A 16,071-nucleotide genomic window follows, 5' to 3' on the forward strand; every position below is an offset into this window, starting at 1 on the left:
TAACAAAGTTGACATTTTACTGCCGTAAATCAATTGAATTAAATTTTATATTTTATAAAATATTGAGTTTTATGATATGGAAAATATTTCTATTTTATATTCTCAAACTTAAGCTGAATGTATTTATTTGTTTCTTTTAAAGTTATACTGAAGGTATAAATAAGGAAATGCATTTTGTAAATAACAACTTTGGATTTGTATTCTTCCGGTTCAAAATTGTAATAAATTCTGTTTGTTTTGAGACATCTCAAGCTGTTGAAAAATCAAATGCAGGAGCATTAATTTTTTTCTTATCACATTTCAATACACGATAAGGGTAATTTTTTTCCTACTATCTAAAAATAATATTAAAAGTTTTAAAAGATTCAGAAATATAGAACAGTAAATTGTAAATGCGATGTCAGTCAGACTTTTCAATGTCACTGCGACTGTCGGACTGTGACTAGACTTCTAGTCACTAGAGTAGAGACTAGAATCACTAGGTGACTAGATCTAGATCTAGAGTTGTTAGACTAGATCTAGATTCTAGAATCTGGGTCTACAAGTACTACAAGTAGATCTAGACGTCTAGTAATACTGAGAATAATACAGAACAGACTCTCATTACAGTTACACTAGTAATCACTAGTTAGTATTACAGAGACTCTCACCACAGTCACAATAAATGACTTTTAAAAATAAATGTGGCAGTGCATTTGTAAATTAAAATATGTAATAATGTACGATTGTTATTTGGATAATTTCAGTGAATTTCACTTTGCATCATTTGTAGATTTGTATGTTCAGTTTTCATTGTTGAAAGAAATTGGTGCCACTTTTCCAGGATGTCTCGGCTTCAAGAATATTCTTTTTTCACTCTCAGAATTGCAAGATTTGAGTTAGGCTATAACTATAACTCTTTTAAACCGTAACAACGCTCTCAGCGGTTGACATGCCGGCCTGCCATACAGTAATGACACTCCCAGCGTCCTATAAAATTTTCTCTAATTTCTGAATCCAAGTTTACAATAGTAAATCTAGGTCATGATAATTTTTTGCTGTATTTAGGCCTATATCTTGTAGTTTTCTTGTTAGGTTGATTTTGTATTTTTAGTAATTTTTTGTAAAACATCTTGCAAAACGGCATTTTTTTAACACAGTGGAATGCTATTCAGCGGCCGCATCTAAATGTTTATGTAGTCACATTATAAAATTAACCAAAATTAAAGTATTTATTAAACTGATCCATAATTTTTGCCCGAAAAAATCAACTCTTTTTTTTTCTTCTTTAAAACTAAGTAATTATCTTTCTTTAAAAAATAAATAATTATTTAAAATTTATATTTGTATAGGGCATTCAATTACGGTTAATTTTTATCAATGTGTGGGATTTAAAATTAAATCAACGGGTTAAAAGATTTGGGTCGTTTAGCAACAGGGGTACTAAAAAAAAGGAGTGAAAAAAAATAATTCCGGTAAAACGTGAAAATAATAACGGGCTTAAAGAGTTAAAATATCAGGGTTTGCTGTTATAAAAAAAAAAACAAGACAGCTTTAAACTTATAAAAATTTTGCATTATAGTAAATGTTTTTTATCATCAAGAGCCAAGACTCTAGAGCATTGTACAGCTTATGGCCCTTTCTGCTATCAGCGCACGCCTAGATTTCCATTGATGGTACATATAATATCCACTGATGTGTAAATCTAGAATTTCAATGATCATTATTCCACTACTTTTGTTATCATAGGCCGATGCAGTAATTTAAAAGGGTTTCATCAGCATGTTACCAGTTTTGTATTTTTTATTTTCGTATGTGCATCATGTTATTTTCTAAAACAGCTTTGACTGTATGTTAATCCCACACTTTAATAGTGAGGTAGAATCCACCTCGGCAACCGCACAGGTGTCGGGCATAATGGGGTGCTCTCTTGAATCACTGGTTACAGTATTGCAGGGGCACCAGGTGCAGTCCCTGTTTTGGTTTAATTATCAAATGTGTGTCAACATGTGCCTATTATACGGTGTTCTTTAAAATTAAGTAGATACTTAAGTGCTCACACCTGCCAGGGCGGCGAAGGACACACATGAATTGGATTTAATGAGCTATTGAAGTAGCCCATTGTATCACACTTCTTAAAACTAGTGTAGACGTGCTCACAGGGTACATTATCATAAAATATATATATTTAGTCATGATTTTGATTTTTTTTTTTAATAGGAGGATGGGATCACTTATTCAAAAGTTCCCCTTTTGAACCAGATGTGTAGAAGAAGTAGTTCACCTGTTTCTGTGATTGTTCGTCTAAACTTCAGCCACCTTTAAGTATTGTTTCTCTCTTTTATTTTTAGAATGGACGATGATGGCCCAGCCGACAGCAACACAGATGAATTCTATGACATCATAGACTCCGTTAGCAACCAGAATCTTAAAAGCAACAATAATTCATCCCCCAATCAAGTCTCATCCAGGAAAAACAGTAAGGATAACTAATTTTAAATCTTTCATTTGTATATAGCTTTTTACTGTAGCTGTGCACTGAATCGCTTTGGTCATTATTATACTGATGCTGGCGTTTTTAGTGTTACATATATCTCACCCCAAAAATTTTGTAACATGTTTTTAATTAACTAACGAGTATTATTCTTTTTAACTTGAGGCTGAAATATGATATGTTGAGATTTTTTAACACATGGTTACTGTAAATTCAATAAAACATTTAAAAATAATTTTGATCATTACTCAAAAAAATTTTTTATACTATTAAACAATTTGTAAACTATAACTTTAAGTATATTTATATAACTGTCAGTATGTTGATAACTCTCTAACCTTAGGTTCATTATGCAAAATGACCTCTTAAAAATATATTTATCATCACCTATATCTGCTTTTTATAATATATATATATAACAATAATAACATATTATTAAATATTTATTCTAATTTATTATTACCATTTAGATGATCTGACCTGCGAGTAAATTTTAACTTGTTAAATTTATTTTAATTAACTTTTATTGTAAAATATTGACACTACTTTTCTGGTATATAAATAGCTGTCAGAGGTAGAGTTCCCCTGGCTTTTGTTGATGCTTAAATACACTGATGCTCTCTGTAGAATGCTAAAATGTGTTTTGATAACCCTAGCAGCTGAAATTATACCTGCTAATAGATCCATACCACCTTGTATAGTTTTATTTAAAAAATCCTGTTTTGATTATGATAACCACTTGTATTGTTATGCTGTTTAAACCTGCTTGGTCAACCCTCGCCATGGCCCTCATTTCTACCAGCATTGACAGGTTCCCAGTCCTCTGATGTTAGTGTGCACCTGTTTATCAATGCAGCCTCCCTGGACAGCTCTAATAACCTTGATTCCCATGCAGGTATTGATATACGGCCATGAATCTAAAAAATGTTTATGCCCCAGCTTTGTGAAACAGTTTGAATATATATATTTTTTTTTAATTGTGTTTTCACTGTGGCTTAATTTTGTTGCTTTTTAGAAATATATATTTTTTGTGCTTTATTTTATATAGTTGTGTTGTTTGTTTTCCTAGTATTGTATACTTTTAAAATATGTTTTATTATGATCCAGTTTGCTTGTTTTTAATTTTTGTTGAATTTCTTAGACTTTTTATAAACAATATAAAAGTGTTCATATATTAAAAGATAATTTGTTAAATAAATAAAAATAAATAATATTAAATCATTTTTTAAATGTACCTAGTACCATTATTAATTGCAAGAGTTTGCTTTCAAGTATCTCACATGGTTTGAAGTAATCAGTTTGTTTACTCTCTTAACTTTCCTACCTATAAATTTAACAGCTTAGGTCATTTGTTACACTTGAACCGACATTTTACCTATAAACTAATCCAAAAAGATTAAAGGTGGGATTGTGGTTCTCAATCTACTTAATTGATTTTTAGTCAACAAAAAAAAAACAAAAAAAAACAACAACCCAGAAAGGTTTGAGAAAGGCTGTAATAATATGCAGCTAATATATTTGGTGTATATGGTGATGGAACTTTTAATAGTTTAACAAAATCTTTTATACCCTTGAACCCAACCATTTCCATACACATATTTACATTATTAAAAATATATTCATATAATTTAAATTTTATAGTCTTATTAGATATATTCTGAAAATTGTTAACATAACACTGTCTATATTGTGCATGTTTTTTACATGAACTTTTAGCTGTTGTGATATGGAAAGTAAAATATATTGCATGAAATTAACTCTAAATATTTTTCAACAATACAAAATAAAGAACTTTAGACTCCCACTTCGTTGTATTAGCCATTATCTTATGTTTGATTCAACTTGAACAGTTAATTATTTTTTATATTGATACACATGAATTATCTCTGTGTTAATTCAAATATAGATTAAAATGGTTGCTCTTGCTAAATCTTACAAGTTTAAATGTTTCCATTCTTGTTAGAAGTAGTTAATTTTTGTTTGATCTTTATTAAAGCATTTGTATCCTACTTAAGATTTTTAGTAATAAATTTGGCATTAAAATTTTTAGTAAAACATCATACAGTTAAAAAAAATATAGCGAGCAATGCAATTGTGTTTTATTGAATAAGTACTTAACGTAATAGCTCCTAGAAAGATAAAAATCGGGGGTTTCTTTTGAAGCTGAAAAATCAATAACATTTGTGTCCAAAAATTCAGGTCAAGTTTTGTTTCATGCAATAACTTGCTTTCAATACAAAATATTGTTAGTCAATAACTTAAATCTCTTATAACATATGCCAGCTAGAGATAATAGTGGTTGAGAAAACAGTAATTTGAATTAGATTTGTTCATTTAGTTTGTGATACGTGTACTTTTTTATCTTGGTTATTTTAAAATTTACAGATTCCTTATCAGAATCTGAAGGCAACAGGAATGTGTATATAGTCATGCAGGTAAGTTATACTCGTCTTTTCGATGATTTTTTAACTGTGACCATGATGTGACACAACACTCTTAACCAATTTGGTCATTTAAGTTTGTGATAATTTCGCACTTCACTAAATTAAATTGGCTTAAATAAAATAACATTAAAATCTTATTATGTACATTTTAATTTAATTATTACACCAAAAATTTGATTTTATATTGAACAAGAAGCATAAAAGCTTGATATTTACACCAATACGGTTTTTATACACAAAATGAAGAATCAAAATTTCAAATAACTGAGAAATTATTTTTATATATGTCTCTACTCTGTGATGTAATTAGAGTTATTAAATAAAACCAAAAACCTGCAGTAAGGTTTAACCAAATTTGTTATCTCTGCTTACAACTTCAGTACCACAGACCAAAAAGAAGAATCAATATTTTAAAGTTCTTAAATAATTTGTATAGACCCTACATCTTAATTGTGTAATGTAGTAAGAGCAATAAAAAAAAGTACCAAAAACCTGTAACCTGTGGTGCTATAAGGGTTAACCAAACTTTTGATCCCTCCACACTACTACTAAACTCAAGTACCCCAGACCAAATAAAAGAAGAATCAATATTTTGAAGTTCTTAAATAATTTATATACATCTTTATTGTGTAATGTAATTAAAGCAATATAAAAAAGTACCAAAAACCTGCAACCTGTGGTGCTGTAAGGGTTAACCAAACTTTTGATCCCTCCCCACAGCAACTGAACTCCAGTAACCCCAACACAGTGTCCAGCCATGTCATGACATTTAGCAGTGGGGACTCTGTGGCCGGCTCCACCACATTGATGCCACCACCAGCCACACCAGACAGGAAGCATTCGCATGAAGATGTCAGTCTAGATTCAGATAGGTCAGTCTAGATTCAGATAGGTCAGTCTAGATTCAGATAGGTCAGTCTAGATTCAGATAGGTCAGTCTAGATTCAGATAGGTCAGTCTAGATTCAGATAGGTCAGTCTAGATTCATAGGTCAGTCTAGATTCAGATAGGTCAGTCTAGATTCAGATAGGTCAGTCTAGATTCAGATAGGTCAGTCTAGATTCAGATAGGTCAGTCTAGATTCAGATAGGTCAGTCTAGATTCAGATAGGTCAGTCTAGATTCAGATAGGTCAGTCTAGATTCAAATATGTCAGTCTAGATTCAGATAGGTCAGTCTAGATTCAGATAGGTCAGTCTAGATTCAGATCGGTCAGTCTAGATTCAGATCGGTCAGTCTAGATTCAGATAGGTCAGTCTAGGTTCAGATAGAGGTCAGTCTAGGTTCAGATCGGTCAGTCTAGATTCAGATAGGTCAGTCTAGATTCAGATAGGTCAGTCTAGATTCAGATAGGTCAGTCTAGATTCAGATAGGTCAGTCTAGATTCAGATAGGTCAGTCTAGATTCAGGTAGGTCAGTCTAGATTCAGGTAGGTCAGTCTAGATTCAGATAGGTCAGTCTAAATTCAGATAGGTCAGTCTAAATTCAGATAGGTCAGTCTAAATTCAGATAGGTCAGTCTAAATTCAGATAGGTCAGTCTAAATTCAGATAGGTCAGTCTAAATTATTCAGGTAGGTCAGTCCAAATTCAGGTAGGTCAGTCTAGATTCAGTTAGGTCAGTCTAGATTCAGATCGGTCAGTCTAGATTCAGAGAGGTCAGTCTAGATTCAGATAGGTCAGTCTAGATTCAGATAGGTCAGTCTAGATTCAGACAGGTCAGTCTAGATTCAGACAGGTCAGTCTAGATTCAGATAGGTCAGTCTAGATTCAGATAGGTCAGTCTAGATTCAGATAGGTCATTCTAGATTCAGATAGGTCAGTCTAGATTCAGATAGGTCATTCTAGATTCAGATAGGTCAGTTGTTTGTGTGGTCAGTCGTTGCCTATGTGGTCAAATATTGATTGTGTACTCTATTATTGTTTTTATGGTCAGTTTTTGTTTGTGTGGATAGTGGTTATTTGTATAGTCAGTTGCTGTTAGTTACTTGTGTTACGGGTCAGTTGTAGACTAGATAGAAATAGGCTAGAATAGTCCAGAACTTAGGGGAGTGCTTGTGTGAGTTGAGTTTACCCTAGTGTGTAGTTAACCCCGGTGTGTTTATGTATTGTTATCTTAAGGTCGAATGGGGGTATAAAAGCTGGAGTTAATGAATGTAAGGGGGTTAGCTGGTAGCGGCTAGGCACGAGGTCATGTTGTATAAAGATAATTTGGGTCCATCGAAATAAAGATTGCCTACAAACGTGTTTGTTGTTTGATTGTAACAGCTTGTGTAGCTCATTGTTTGTTACTTCAGTTGCAGTTTTTGTGGTCAGTTTGTGTTATTAGTCATTGTTTGTGTAGTCAGTGGTTTGTTTGGTCAGTTTTTGCTCATGCGGTTAGTTTTTGTTTGTGTGGTCAGTTGCTTAATCATCATCATTCGTGTTGTCATTCATTAAGTATGTGCAATAGTTTTATGATTGTGACTTGTTTGTTGCTTAAGAATCTAATAAATTTACATTTTAATTTCTAAACTGTTTTTATTATTGGTTATATTTAATTATAATACATGGCTCAAAAGTAAACCTAGTTTATTTTATACATCTTTTTCTCAATTTTTTTAAACTGTCTTATTTATTGCTATATTTATTTGTTCTATATTTACTCCAGTCTCTAGGTAAAACAGTATTGTTATATGTGCAACCTTACAATCCTCAGTGAGAACAGTCTCTAGTTAAAACATTCTTGTTATATGTCAGATCTTACAATCCTCAGTGAGAACAGTCTCTAGATAACACAGTATTGTTATATTTGCAACCTTACAATCCTCAGTGAAAACAGTCTCTAGATAAAACAGTATTATCCAATTTTACCATCCTCAGTGAGAACAGTATTAATGCCTGTCTAATCTGCGGAGACCGGGCCTCAGGGTACCACTACTCTGTCTACTCATGTGAAGGCTGCAAGGGATTCTTCAAGCGCTCAGTACAGAAGAACCTGCAGTATGTCTGCAAGGACCAAGGGATGTGCTTCATCAACAAGTTCTCCCGCAACTCATGCCAGTTTTGCCGCTTTCAGAAATGCCTTAATATGGGAATGAGACGAGATGGTACTCTTATATATTTTTTTTATTAGTATCTATGTTAAATAATTTTTAACTTAAATTTGTAGTTGTTCAGTAAGTTTTATTAATTAATTTTTTTAAATTATATTTTTTTAAAATGTGTTTATTAGTGGGTTTAATTAATTTTTAAAAAGTGCTTTGATTTGATTTTCAGCCAGTTTTATTTATTTATTTTTGTATTATAATTGTTTTTTTGGAAAATCAATTTACCTATTGAATTTATAAACTAATTGTTATTAATATACTTTTTTTTTTAATTTTCCAATTTGTTCTTTATTTATTTATTTTTTTTATTGTTTTTTTTTTTTTTAAATTAATTTACCTATTTCCTTGTGCAAAATGTCATTTAAATTTGATCAATTAAAATGAGTATTTGTCTCACTAAAAAATTGTGCTTGTATTGTTGACAGCTGTTAGAGAAGACAGGTCTCCGGGGGGCAAACACAGGCACAAACGCCCCAGGATAGAGGACGGGCACCATCTTGTGGTGGCGCCGGCCACAACCACTACCATGCTGCCTGGTGACGTTGTACATTCACACAGTGTCAAATCCTCCGCGGAGAAAACACCTGTCGTTGATGATCCGCTGCGGGACAGTTTGTTAGCAGCTAAGCCTCACCTATACCCTAAGGCTGAAAGTAAGTGGGGCTTGTCTGGACAATTTGTAAGATTTAGCTGCATTGCTTCTGCACTGGCTCAAAACCTGTTCTGTTTTTTGTAAAAATGTGGTGTTTGTTGTTTCTTGTTTTTTGGTTATTAATCGAGTTCAACATTTATATAATTCTGTTCTGGTGACTCAAATGAAATATGGCAAAATAAAAATACAAAATGTTTTTCATCAAATGGAACAAAAATTATTTCTCATGGTCGAGTCGGTAAAGCTCATGGTTGCTAAACCGAAAAGTCTAGAATTCGAACCCTCAGGCAGATGAGGCTCGTTAGCTGGGGACAGCCACTCTTCTAGGAGAGACAACTCCAAAATCAAACATCTGCTGCCTTGTAGTTTGTTCTTGGTGGAAGCAAATCCAAAAAGAAAAGCAGGCTGAAATCGTCGTCAATGGCGCATAAGCAGTTGACACATATCCTTAATTGTGATGGAGGCATGGTCGAGTTGGCAAAACCTCATGGTTGATAAACTCGAAAAAGTCTCGAGTTCAAACCCTCAGGCAGATAATTATTAAGAACCAAGAAGAAATAGAAGATTTCTATATGTATATTAGAAAGAATTATCTGATATCTAGAATGGATAAACATTAAATTATAGTTTATTTAAACTATTAATGTTTAAAATAACATTTTGTTAATAGCTATTCTTAAAATTTAGCTACCTCATTTGAGATTAGATAAACCTTTCTATCAAGGTAATAGCTTTAATAAATTACTTAAGTGTCATACATTTTTTGCTTTTGTAGTTTTGTAATTATTTGTAATTTTTTTTTATAGATAATGCTGAGCGCTCAGAAAATATTAGTGTTAGTGAACTGATGCATTATGGGTATCTGGAACTGCGTTACATCATTGAATGGGCCAAGAAAGTACCAGGTTTGTTTATTTATTGAATGATTGTATATGGACTTATTTGGCTGATTTTATTGAATATTGAAGCTATAGTACACTAATACAGCATTGCAGTAAATCTTGCACAATAGTCAAGGCGAGTGGTTGCCACTTGGATGGTAGGCTCATATCCTGTAAAAGATCTAATTCTCTGCCTTCTATCAAATTTTTTATAATTTCTGTTGACCGTAAGTAGTAATTTTCGTTATTTCCGATTTCTCGAAAAGCGCATGTGAATTTATAAAGTACTAATAATATTCCGCATTATAATGCACATTTTATTAGGCGTTGACTTGGTGTGCAATTCTTTTTTCTACGAGATGTTATTCTATTTTAAAGTTTAAGTATTTAAAATGGATTAAAAATCATGTCTATATCCAGAGTTGCCATCCCCTGTTGTTTCATCTATACTAATAGTTTCGCTGTCTGTGTATGTATCTGACAAGAACGCTATAGAGAAAACACAAGCAAATTAAAAACATGCATAGTTAAACGAAAACGAAATATGACGTCACATTTAGCATATAGTAGAAAATAGTATCAAGCCGGAGAGTGCACACAGTAATATGACGTCATTGATTCTCAAGTAAACATTGAATAAAAAGGCAATTTTGTCTAATCTAAGTGGTTTGCGTGAAGAGTTTCCTTCATAAAATTCTTCGGGATGGAGCGAAGCCCCATTCCTGCCCCCCTCCCCCTAACTCAAAAGAAATGACGTCATCGATACTTTATAATAAAAAGACTCACATTATGGCATATTTATTGTATCTAATCTTATAAGCGTTTTGCGTGTAGAATTTCTTTCATGCGATTATTCGGGTAGTGGCTAAGCGCGACATCAGTGTTTCTTTCAGACTTTTTCCTCCCTGGAGGGGGGAACTTTTTCTAATCTAAAAAGTGTTTTGCGTGCACAGTTTCTTTCATGTATCTCTTCCGGTAGGGGCGCCCCTCCCATGTTCTTCCTTTAGTTTGTATGATCCACAAATGCGACCAGTGTTTCTTTCATACTTTTTCCTCCCCAGAAAGGGGTGGGGGTACTTGAAATTTTTGGGGTCGGGGGTAGAATTTTGTGGGAGGGGGCGGACACTGGAAAAAAAGCATATAATTATATTTTGTTGACGGTAGATGTGCTTTGAGGTGTGTGTGGGGGAGGGGGGGGGGGGCAAGTAGAGTCGCCTAAAAGAGACTCTAAATGCGACTTTTCTCATGATTGAGATTAGTTGGGGTATTTTTTAAAAATGTATTTACTTATTTATTCAATAACGGTAACATTAGTATCAATGTGCAGTAACTAAGTGGAGATCAAGAATAAATCCGATTAAAGTACAGATTCTGGATAAAAATCTGTGTTTTCAATGTCATTTTTCGTTTCCGGTTAAATTGAATTAAGATGGTGATTTTGGTTTTGGTTTTAGTTTAGAGAAAATAGACAGCACTATCAACCTAGCGCCCGTTGTATCCTTCCTCAACAGGCCATTTTTCTCGTATAAGAATATTCGAGAAAGTTTTGGGGAGATCACTCTTGGTTTATTTTTTACAAGTTTATAACATTTTTGTGACTTTTTGTTATGTTAAAATTGATTAGCTTTGATGCTTAAGACAAACAAAACAATAAAATAACTACTCATTGCTAAGAAACAAAACAAATTTAAATAAATGGGAAATACTGTTTTCAATTACCTTGCATTTTTCATCCGCAAAAGTAAATTAATGCTACAGATTATACACACAAAAGTAGTCAGGTTTCTTCTTAACAATTTGTAATATTTTAGGTTAAAACATGATATATTAATATCATAATTAATCAGATAGATATGATTAAAATGGATAACTGTTGTGCTGTATAAAAGAAAATGATATTGCTGCACTTTAATATTATTTAATTACAATATTTTCATTTTTACCTCTTGTAAATGTTTCATTCAAAATGTAAAATATAAAATTGACGTAAAAGTGGTTATTAATTATAACATTATTTTTTTTAAGGCTTTGCCGACCTGGACTTCTCTGACCAGATGGCTTTATTAAAGTCCTCCTTCATGGAGCTGAATGTCCTGCGACTGTCCTACAGGTAAATACAGGACCCTAATTGATAAACCTGTGGGCTCATTTTGTTAGATTACAGTTCTTATTTAATCTTAAGTTTTTAAGACAGCCTATCAGTTTCCTACATCTACATTCCAGTGCCCTACATCTAGAATCCTGGGGGACACTCACATGCTTAGAATTGTTCAATACATCAACAAGACAGAGACTATCAAAACCTTTGTCTCCCTTTCTGCTACACTAAACAACGCTGTTAGTCACTATTTATTTCCCTTCACAAAATCCCTTCATAACTCAATACTTTCCAAACCACATACATAGTACAACACTCACTTCAAAACAATGTCTTCCTGATGATTTATCTTTAAATTAAAATGTGTTCTTTACTTTTGTTCTATAAAGATCCATGGAGTTTGACAACAAGATCAAGTTCTGCGAGGACATAATCCTACCTCTGGAATACTGCGAGACCATGGGCTGGGGCAGAGAATTGGTGGATGGTACCCTGGATTTTGCTCAAAGACTGAAAGAAATCAACTTGGATTTGACTGAGTTTTGTATCCTCAATGGCATTGTCCTGATGTACCCAGGTAAAATACTTAGCTTATTTCTCGTTAAAATATTTGTATCTTCTTCTTTGTTCTTAATTTTAGTGTTGGAGAAATACAATTAAGTGTACGTGTCAACTGGTTATTAGGCCATTGACCCCGATTTCAGCCTGCTTTTCTTTTTGGATTTTGCTTCCATAGCCTTTGTCCAACCAAGAACAAACAACAAGGCAGCAGTTGTTTGATTTTTGAGTTGTCTCTCCTAGAAGAGTGGCTGTCCCCAGCTAACGAGCCTCATCTGCCTGAGGGTTCGAACTCGAGACTTTTCGGTTTAGCAACCATGAGCTTTACCGACTCGACCACGCCGACCCCGAAGCTTTACCAAATCATCCATGCCAACCCCTAATATTTGTATAAAAACCCTTGGACTATGGGAGTGATTGGTGAATTTCTACTTTTATAAAAATAGCTGTCCAATCAGGATAGCCTAAACTTAAAATTGACATTTATAAGTCTTTTATTTACTAGGTAAAGTCAGCATCTTCCCATCTTTCCATGTGCCTAGGACACATAGGGCTGTCACACAAAGTTCTTTCCACTTCTGCTACCTTTCTACTACTTTGTAGTTCCCCAGGACAATCTGATATAAAAAATAACCTTAGTCCCACATATGCACATGTTAGTTTCTCACTATGGAAATGGTTCTGGTTTTTTTTTAATGAAAATGTGTCTAACCTAAACTTAAATCTGACTGGTAGAAACTATTTAGTTGTTTATAAAAAAATATCTTTAGTCCCCCATTACTTGTGTTAGCCTCTCATCCCTGTGATTTGACTGTGGGGATAGTTGGTGTAATTTTTCTTTTAAAAAACATGCCTAATCAAAATAATACCAAAATATAAATAGAGAAGTGTACCGATTCGTGAGTTTTAACTTTTTATAAGAAAGATATTACATATAAAATAGAAGGCTCAAATGTTTTTAACCACCTTATGAATGAAAATTTGCCTTAGAAGTCATATACTAGCTAGGGGAAGCTACAGCATATTTCAGTTCTACTCCAATGTAATTATTTTTGAGTTCCCTCCCCTTCTAACTTATTGATTCTTTTTTTATTATGGTAAGGTTGGTATTAAATCAGTTTGGCTGTGGTCAAAATGAATATCATTACTAGTGATTGTTGTTTCATATCCACTCTTAGGTCTTCAGTTTTACCTATGTAGTATGGCTTAATTGAATTAGAGCTGTAAACTCGTTGAGGAGCTTAGGACCTCAACTATTTTTTTTTCTAGTTGCAAGTTGCAACCCCAATAAGCAACAGTTGTTTAGATTTCTTTGTTTGCAGCCTCCGTCATTGCGGCTTTGTTTGTTCCTGTGGAATGATTATGGCAATTGTGTAGTTGAGGGGGGTGCGTTACGTTTATAGAAATTCTATGGTACATAGTTTGTTATTAGGTGAAATTTGGTTTGCAGTAGGGGGGGGGGGGGGATTTAGTGTGTGTTTTTTCATCATCTCCCAGGACATCCCTGATGTCTTTCATATCTTTGTAGTGTAAATGTAATTTTATGTGTTTAAATGTTAGTGCTTTTCATGTTTCATCCACAAACTTTATCAATTTAAATTATGTAAAAAACTGGACAATATTTTTGTAGATGTGGCAGATGTTTGTTTAATTAATATTAAGAATTCAAATGTTTATTCAATTTATATTTGTTTCATTAATTTTTATGAATTAAAATTTTTGTATTCAACACTAGATGCTCACGGAATTGAGGACAAAATCAGAATAGCAGAGCTGCAGTCAAAAATACTTGACTGCTTGAGACGCCACATAGTCCGTCAGTACCCCAGCGACCCAAAGCGTTTTGGAAAGATATTACTGAGGCTGCCTGCATTGAGGGTCGTCAGTGCCAAGGCGGCAGAGAGGTTCCTGTCACTGACATTTGACGGGTCCATACAGCTGAACGAGCTGGTCCTGGAGATGATGAACTGACCATTCCAACCACCTGACTCATCCATCCTAGCCAACCAGAGTTCAAATCAACTGTGTTAGTTCGATTTCCAACAAGGAGTATTTTGCCCGAAACTGCGCTGGTTATTCAGCAAGAATAGTATTTAAGGTTGTTGTGGTGTCAAGACACAAGTCCTAACAGGAGAAACGCTAAGAACTGGGATGTGCTGAATCATGCCACTTTGCCATTGATAACCATATCTGGCTAATGTAAATCCTAGGTCCCTCGATGTCCATGTACTGTTGTACTACAGATACATGCATGGGTCTGTCCAGACTGTTGCCTAGGATTGTGTTGTCCCCTCAACGGCTATTATCTCCAAATATTTCTTTGTTGTGTTTTCAAGGAAAGATAATTTTAAGCCTTTTGAACTTGAATATTTAACCGTTTACTGAAGGGCCAACAACTTTATGTGCTGCTGTATTGAGTTTGGTATGTAAATCTGATGTTTTAAAATTTGATTACCACACATAGACAAACATCTTTTTTCAGGTGGGACAATTATTTTAAAAAATGTTAAAAATGTTGATTTTAAAGCCGTAGGCATGTTGAAAACAACTATTTGTGAATGATTTGGTTTCAATATAGCAATTAGTGATGTTTTTTGTTTTAAATTGTTAAATTTTGTACAGTTTAGTTCATTCAAAACGTGTGTTTGTTTTATCTATATACTTTGACCTTCAATTGCCAAAAAATTTAATTTTGTAATTAACTTTTTTTTAAAATTATAAACCTGGCATAATCTTTTTAGTAAATTTTGAAATGTCTTGAATTGTATAAAAACAAAACAAAAAAAAACATGCTCTTTACTACATTTTGACACAGGTGAAAGGGAAAGTAGTACCCTGAAAATGCTAGTAGGCCAGTAATATGTTGGTGCTTCTATTATAGATGTGGTATATATAATAACAAAACCATAGCTTTGCTATAACCTGCGTTTTTTTTTGTTTTTTTTTCATATATTGTGTACAGGAAGTAAAAAAAAATAGAGAAATTTTAATTACCAGGTAATGAACTGAACATTTTTATTTGTAAAAAGATTTTTTTTTTTTTAAATTACTTTTTTAACCTGTCGAGTACGTTAATTTTTTCTTGACAATCTCTGGCTACATCAAAAAGTACTTCTGCTGGAATTTAATTTCCTATGTTTGTTATTTCACTTCCTGTCTGTCTGCAAGGTAGCTAAAAAAAATAACCTTCCATATTTGTTTTTTCAATTTGAAGAGTGCAGTTTATTAACTTTTATTATATTTACTTAAACTTTTTGGGTAGATATTCATAGTATTTAAATAGTCACATTTAATTATGAGAGTAGTAAATTGTATAAAATGTTTAATAGACAACCTGTAGGGGGCATAAACTATTTGAAGCTAAATCTTATAAAAACCAGTTGAGTTAATCATCAGCAGTAACATGTTTGTTGGTGCATTACCTTTTCCTGAAATTTTCGAAAAGTATCCAAATGTATGTTTGCTACTTATATTGTATTTTTGTCACTTGACTTTTTTTTCAAAATTGTGTGTGTTATTTAAAACAACATAAATTTAACAGATGCCTAAAAACTTGGCATTTCAAGCCTTACTCTGACTCATCATAATATATAATGGCATTTCATTATTTTTCTAAGAGTTAAGAAGTGATTCATCCATTTTATGTCAACTTTCTTGGAAGCACTTGTGTGGGAATAGGTATTCTTTATTTTGGTCTTAATAGTCAGATTTTTTTCTATGTAATATTTTAAGTGGTTACATTGTTTATAAATTTTTTTAAATCAACCAACCTAACTAAATAGTTTGTTACATTAATAATATAATGCTTAGAATTTAAAAAAAACAACAGCTACCCACCTCTGCTTATTATATATTGTATTATTTAAATCAGTTTGATTA

The 16,071-nt window shown here is 32.9% G+C and overlaps 1 protein-coding gene across 1 annotated transcript; it reads left to right on the plus strand.

Annotated features, from left to right (window-relative positions):
• Positions 1 to 211: 211 nt before the first annotated feature.
• On the plus strand, positions 212 to 14,639 carry LOC131958596 (retinoic acid receptor RXR-alpha-B). Its single transcript, XM_059323712.1, has 10 exons — positions 212 to 316; positions 2,331 to 2,458; positions 4,859 to 4,908; positions 5,638 to 5,789; positions 7,777 to 8,003; positions 8,429 to 8,656; positions 9,462 to 9,560; positions 11,562 to 11,646; positions 12,024 to 12,211; positions 13,928 to 14,639. Exons 2-10 carry the CDS (start codon positions 2,332 to 2,334, stop codon positions 14,161 to 14,163), a joined length of 1,392 nt encoding a protein of 463 aa, XP_059179695.1. The 5' UTR covers positions 212 to 316; position 2,331; the 3' UTR covers positions 14,164 to 14,639.
• The last annotated feature ends 1,432 nt before the right edge of the window (positions 14,640 to 16,071 follow it).

This window comes from Physella acuta, unplaced genomic scaffold (assembly GCF_028476545.2).
Source record: "Physella acuta isolate Inbredline_101_S28 unplaced genomic scaffold, ASM2847654v3 ptg001341l, whole genome shotgun sequence".
Classification (NCBI taxonomy): Eukaryota; Metazoa; Mollusca; class Gastropoda; family Physidae; genus Physella; species Physella acuta.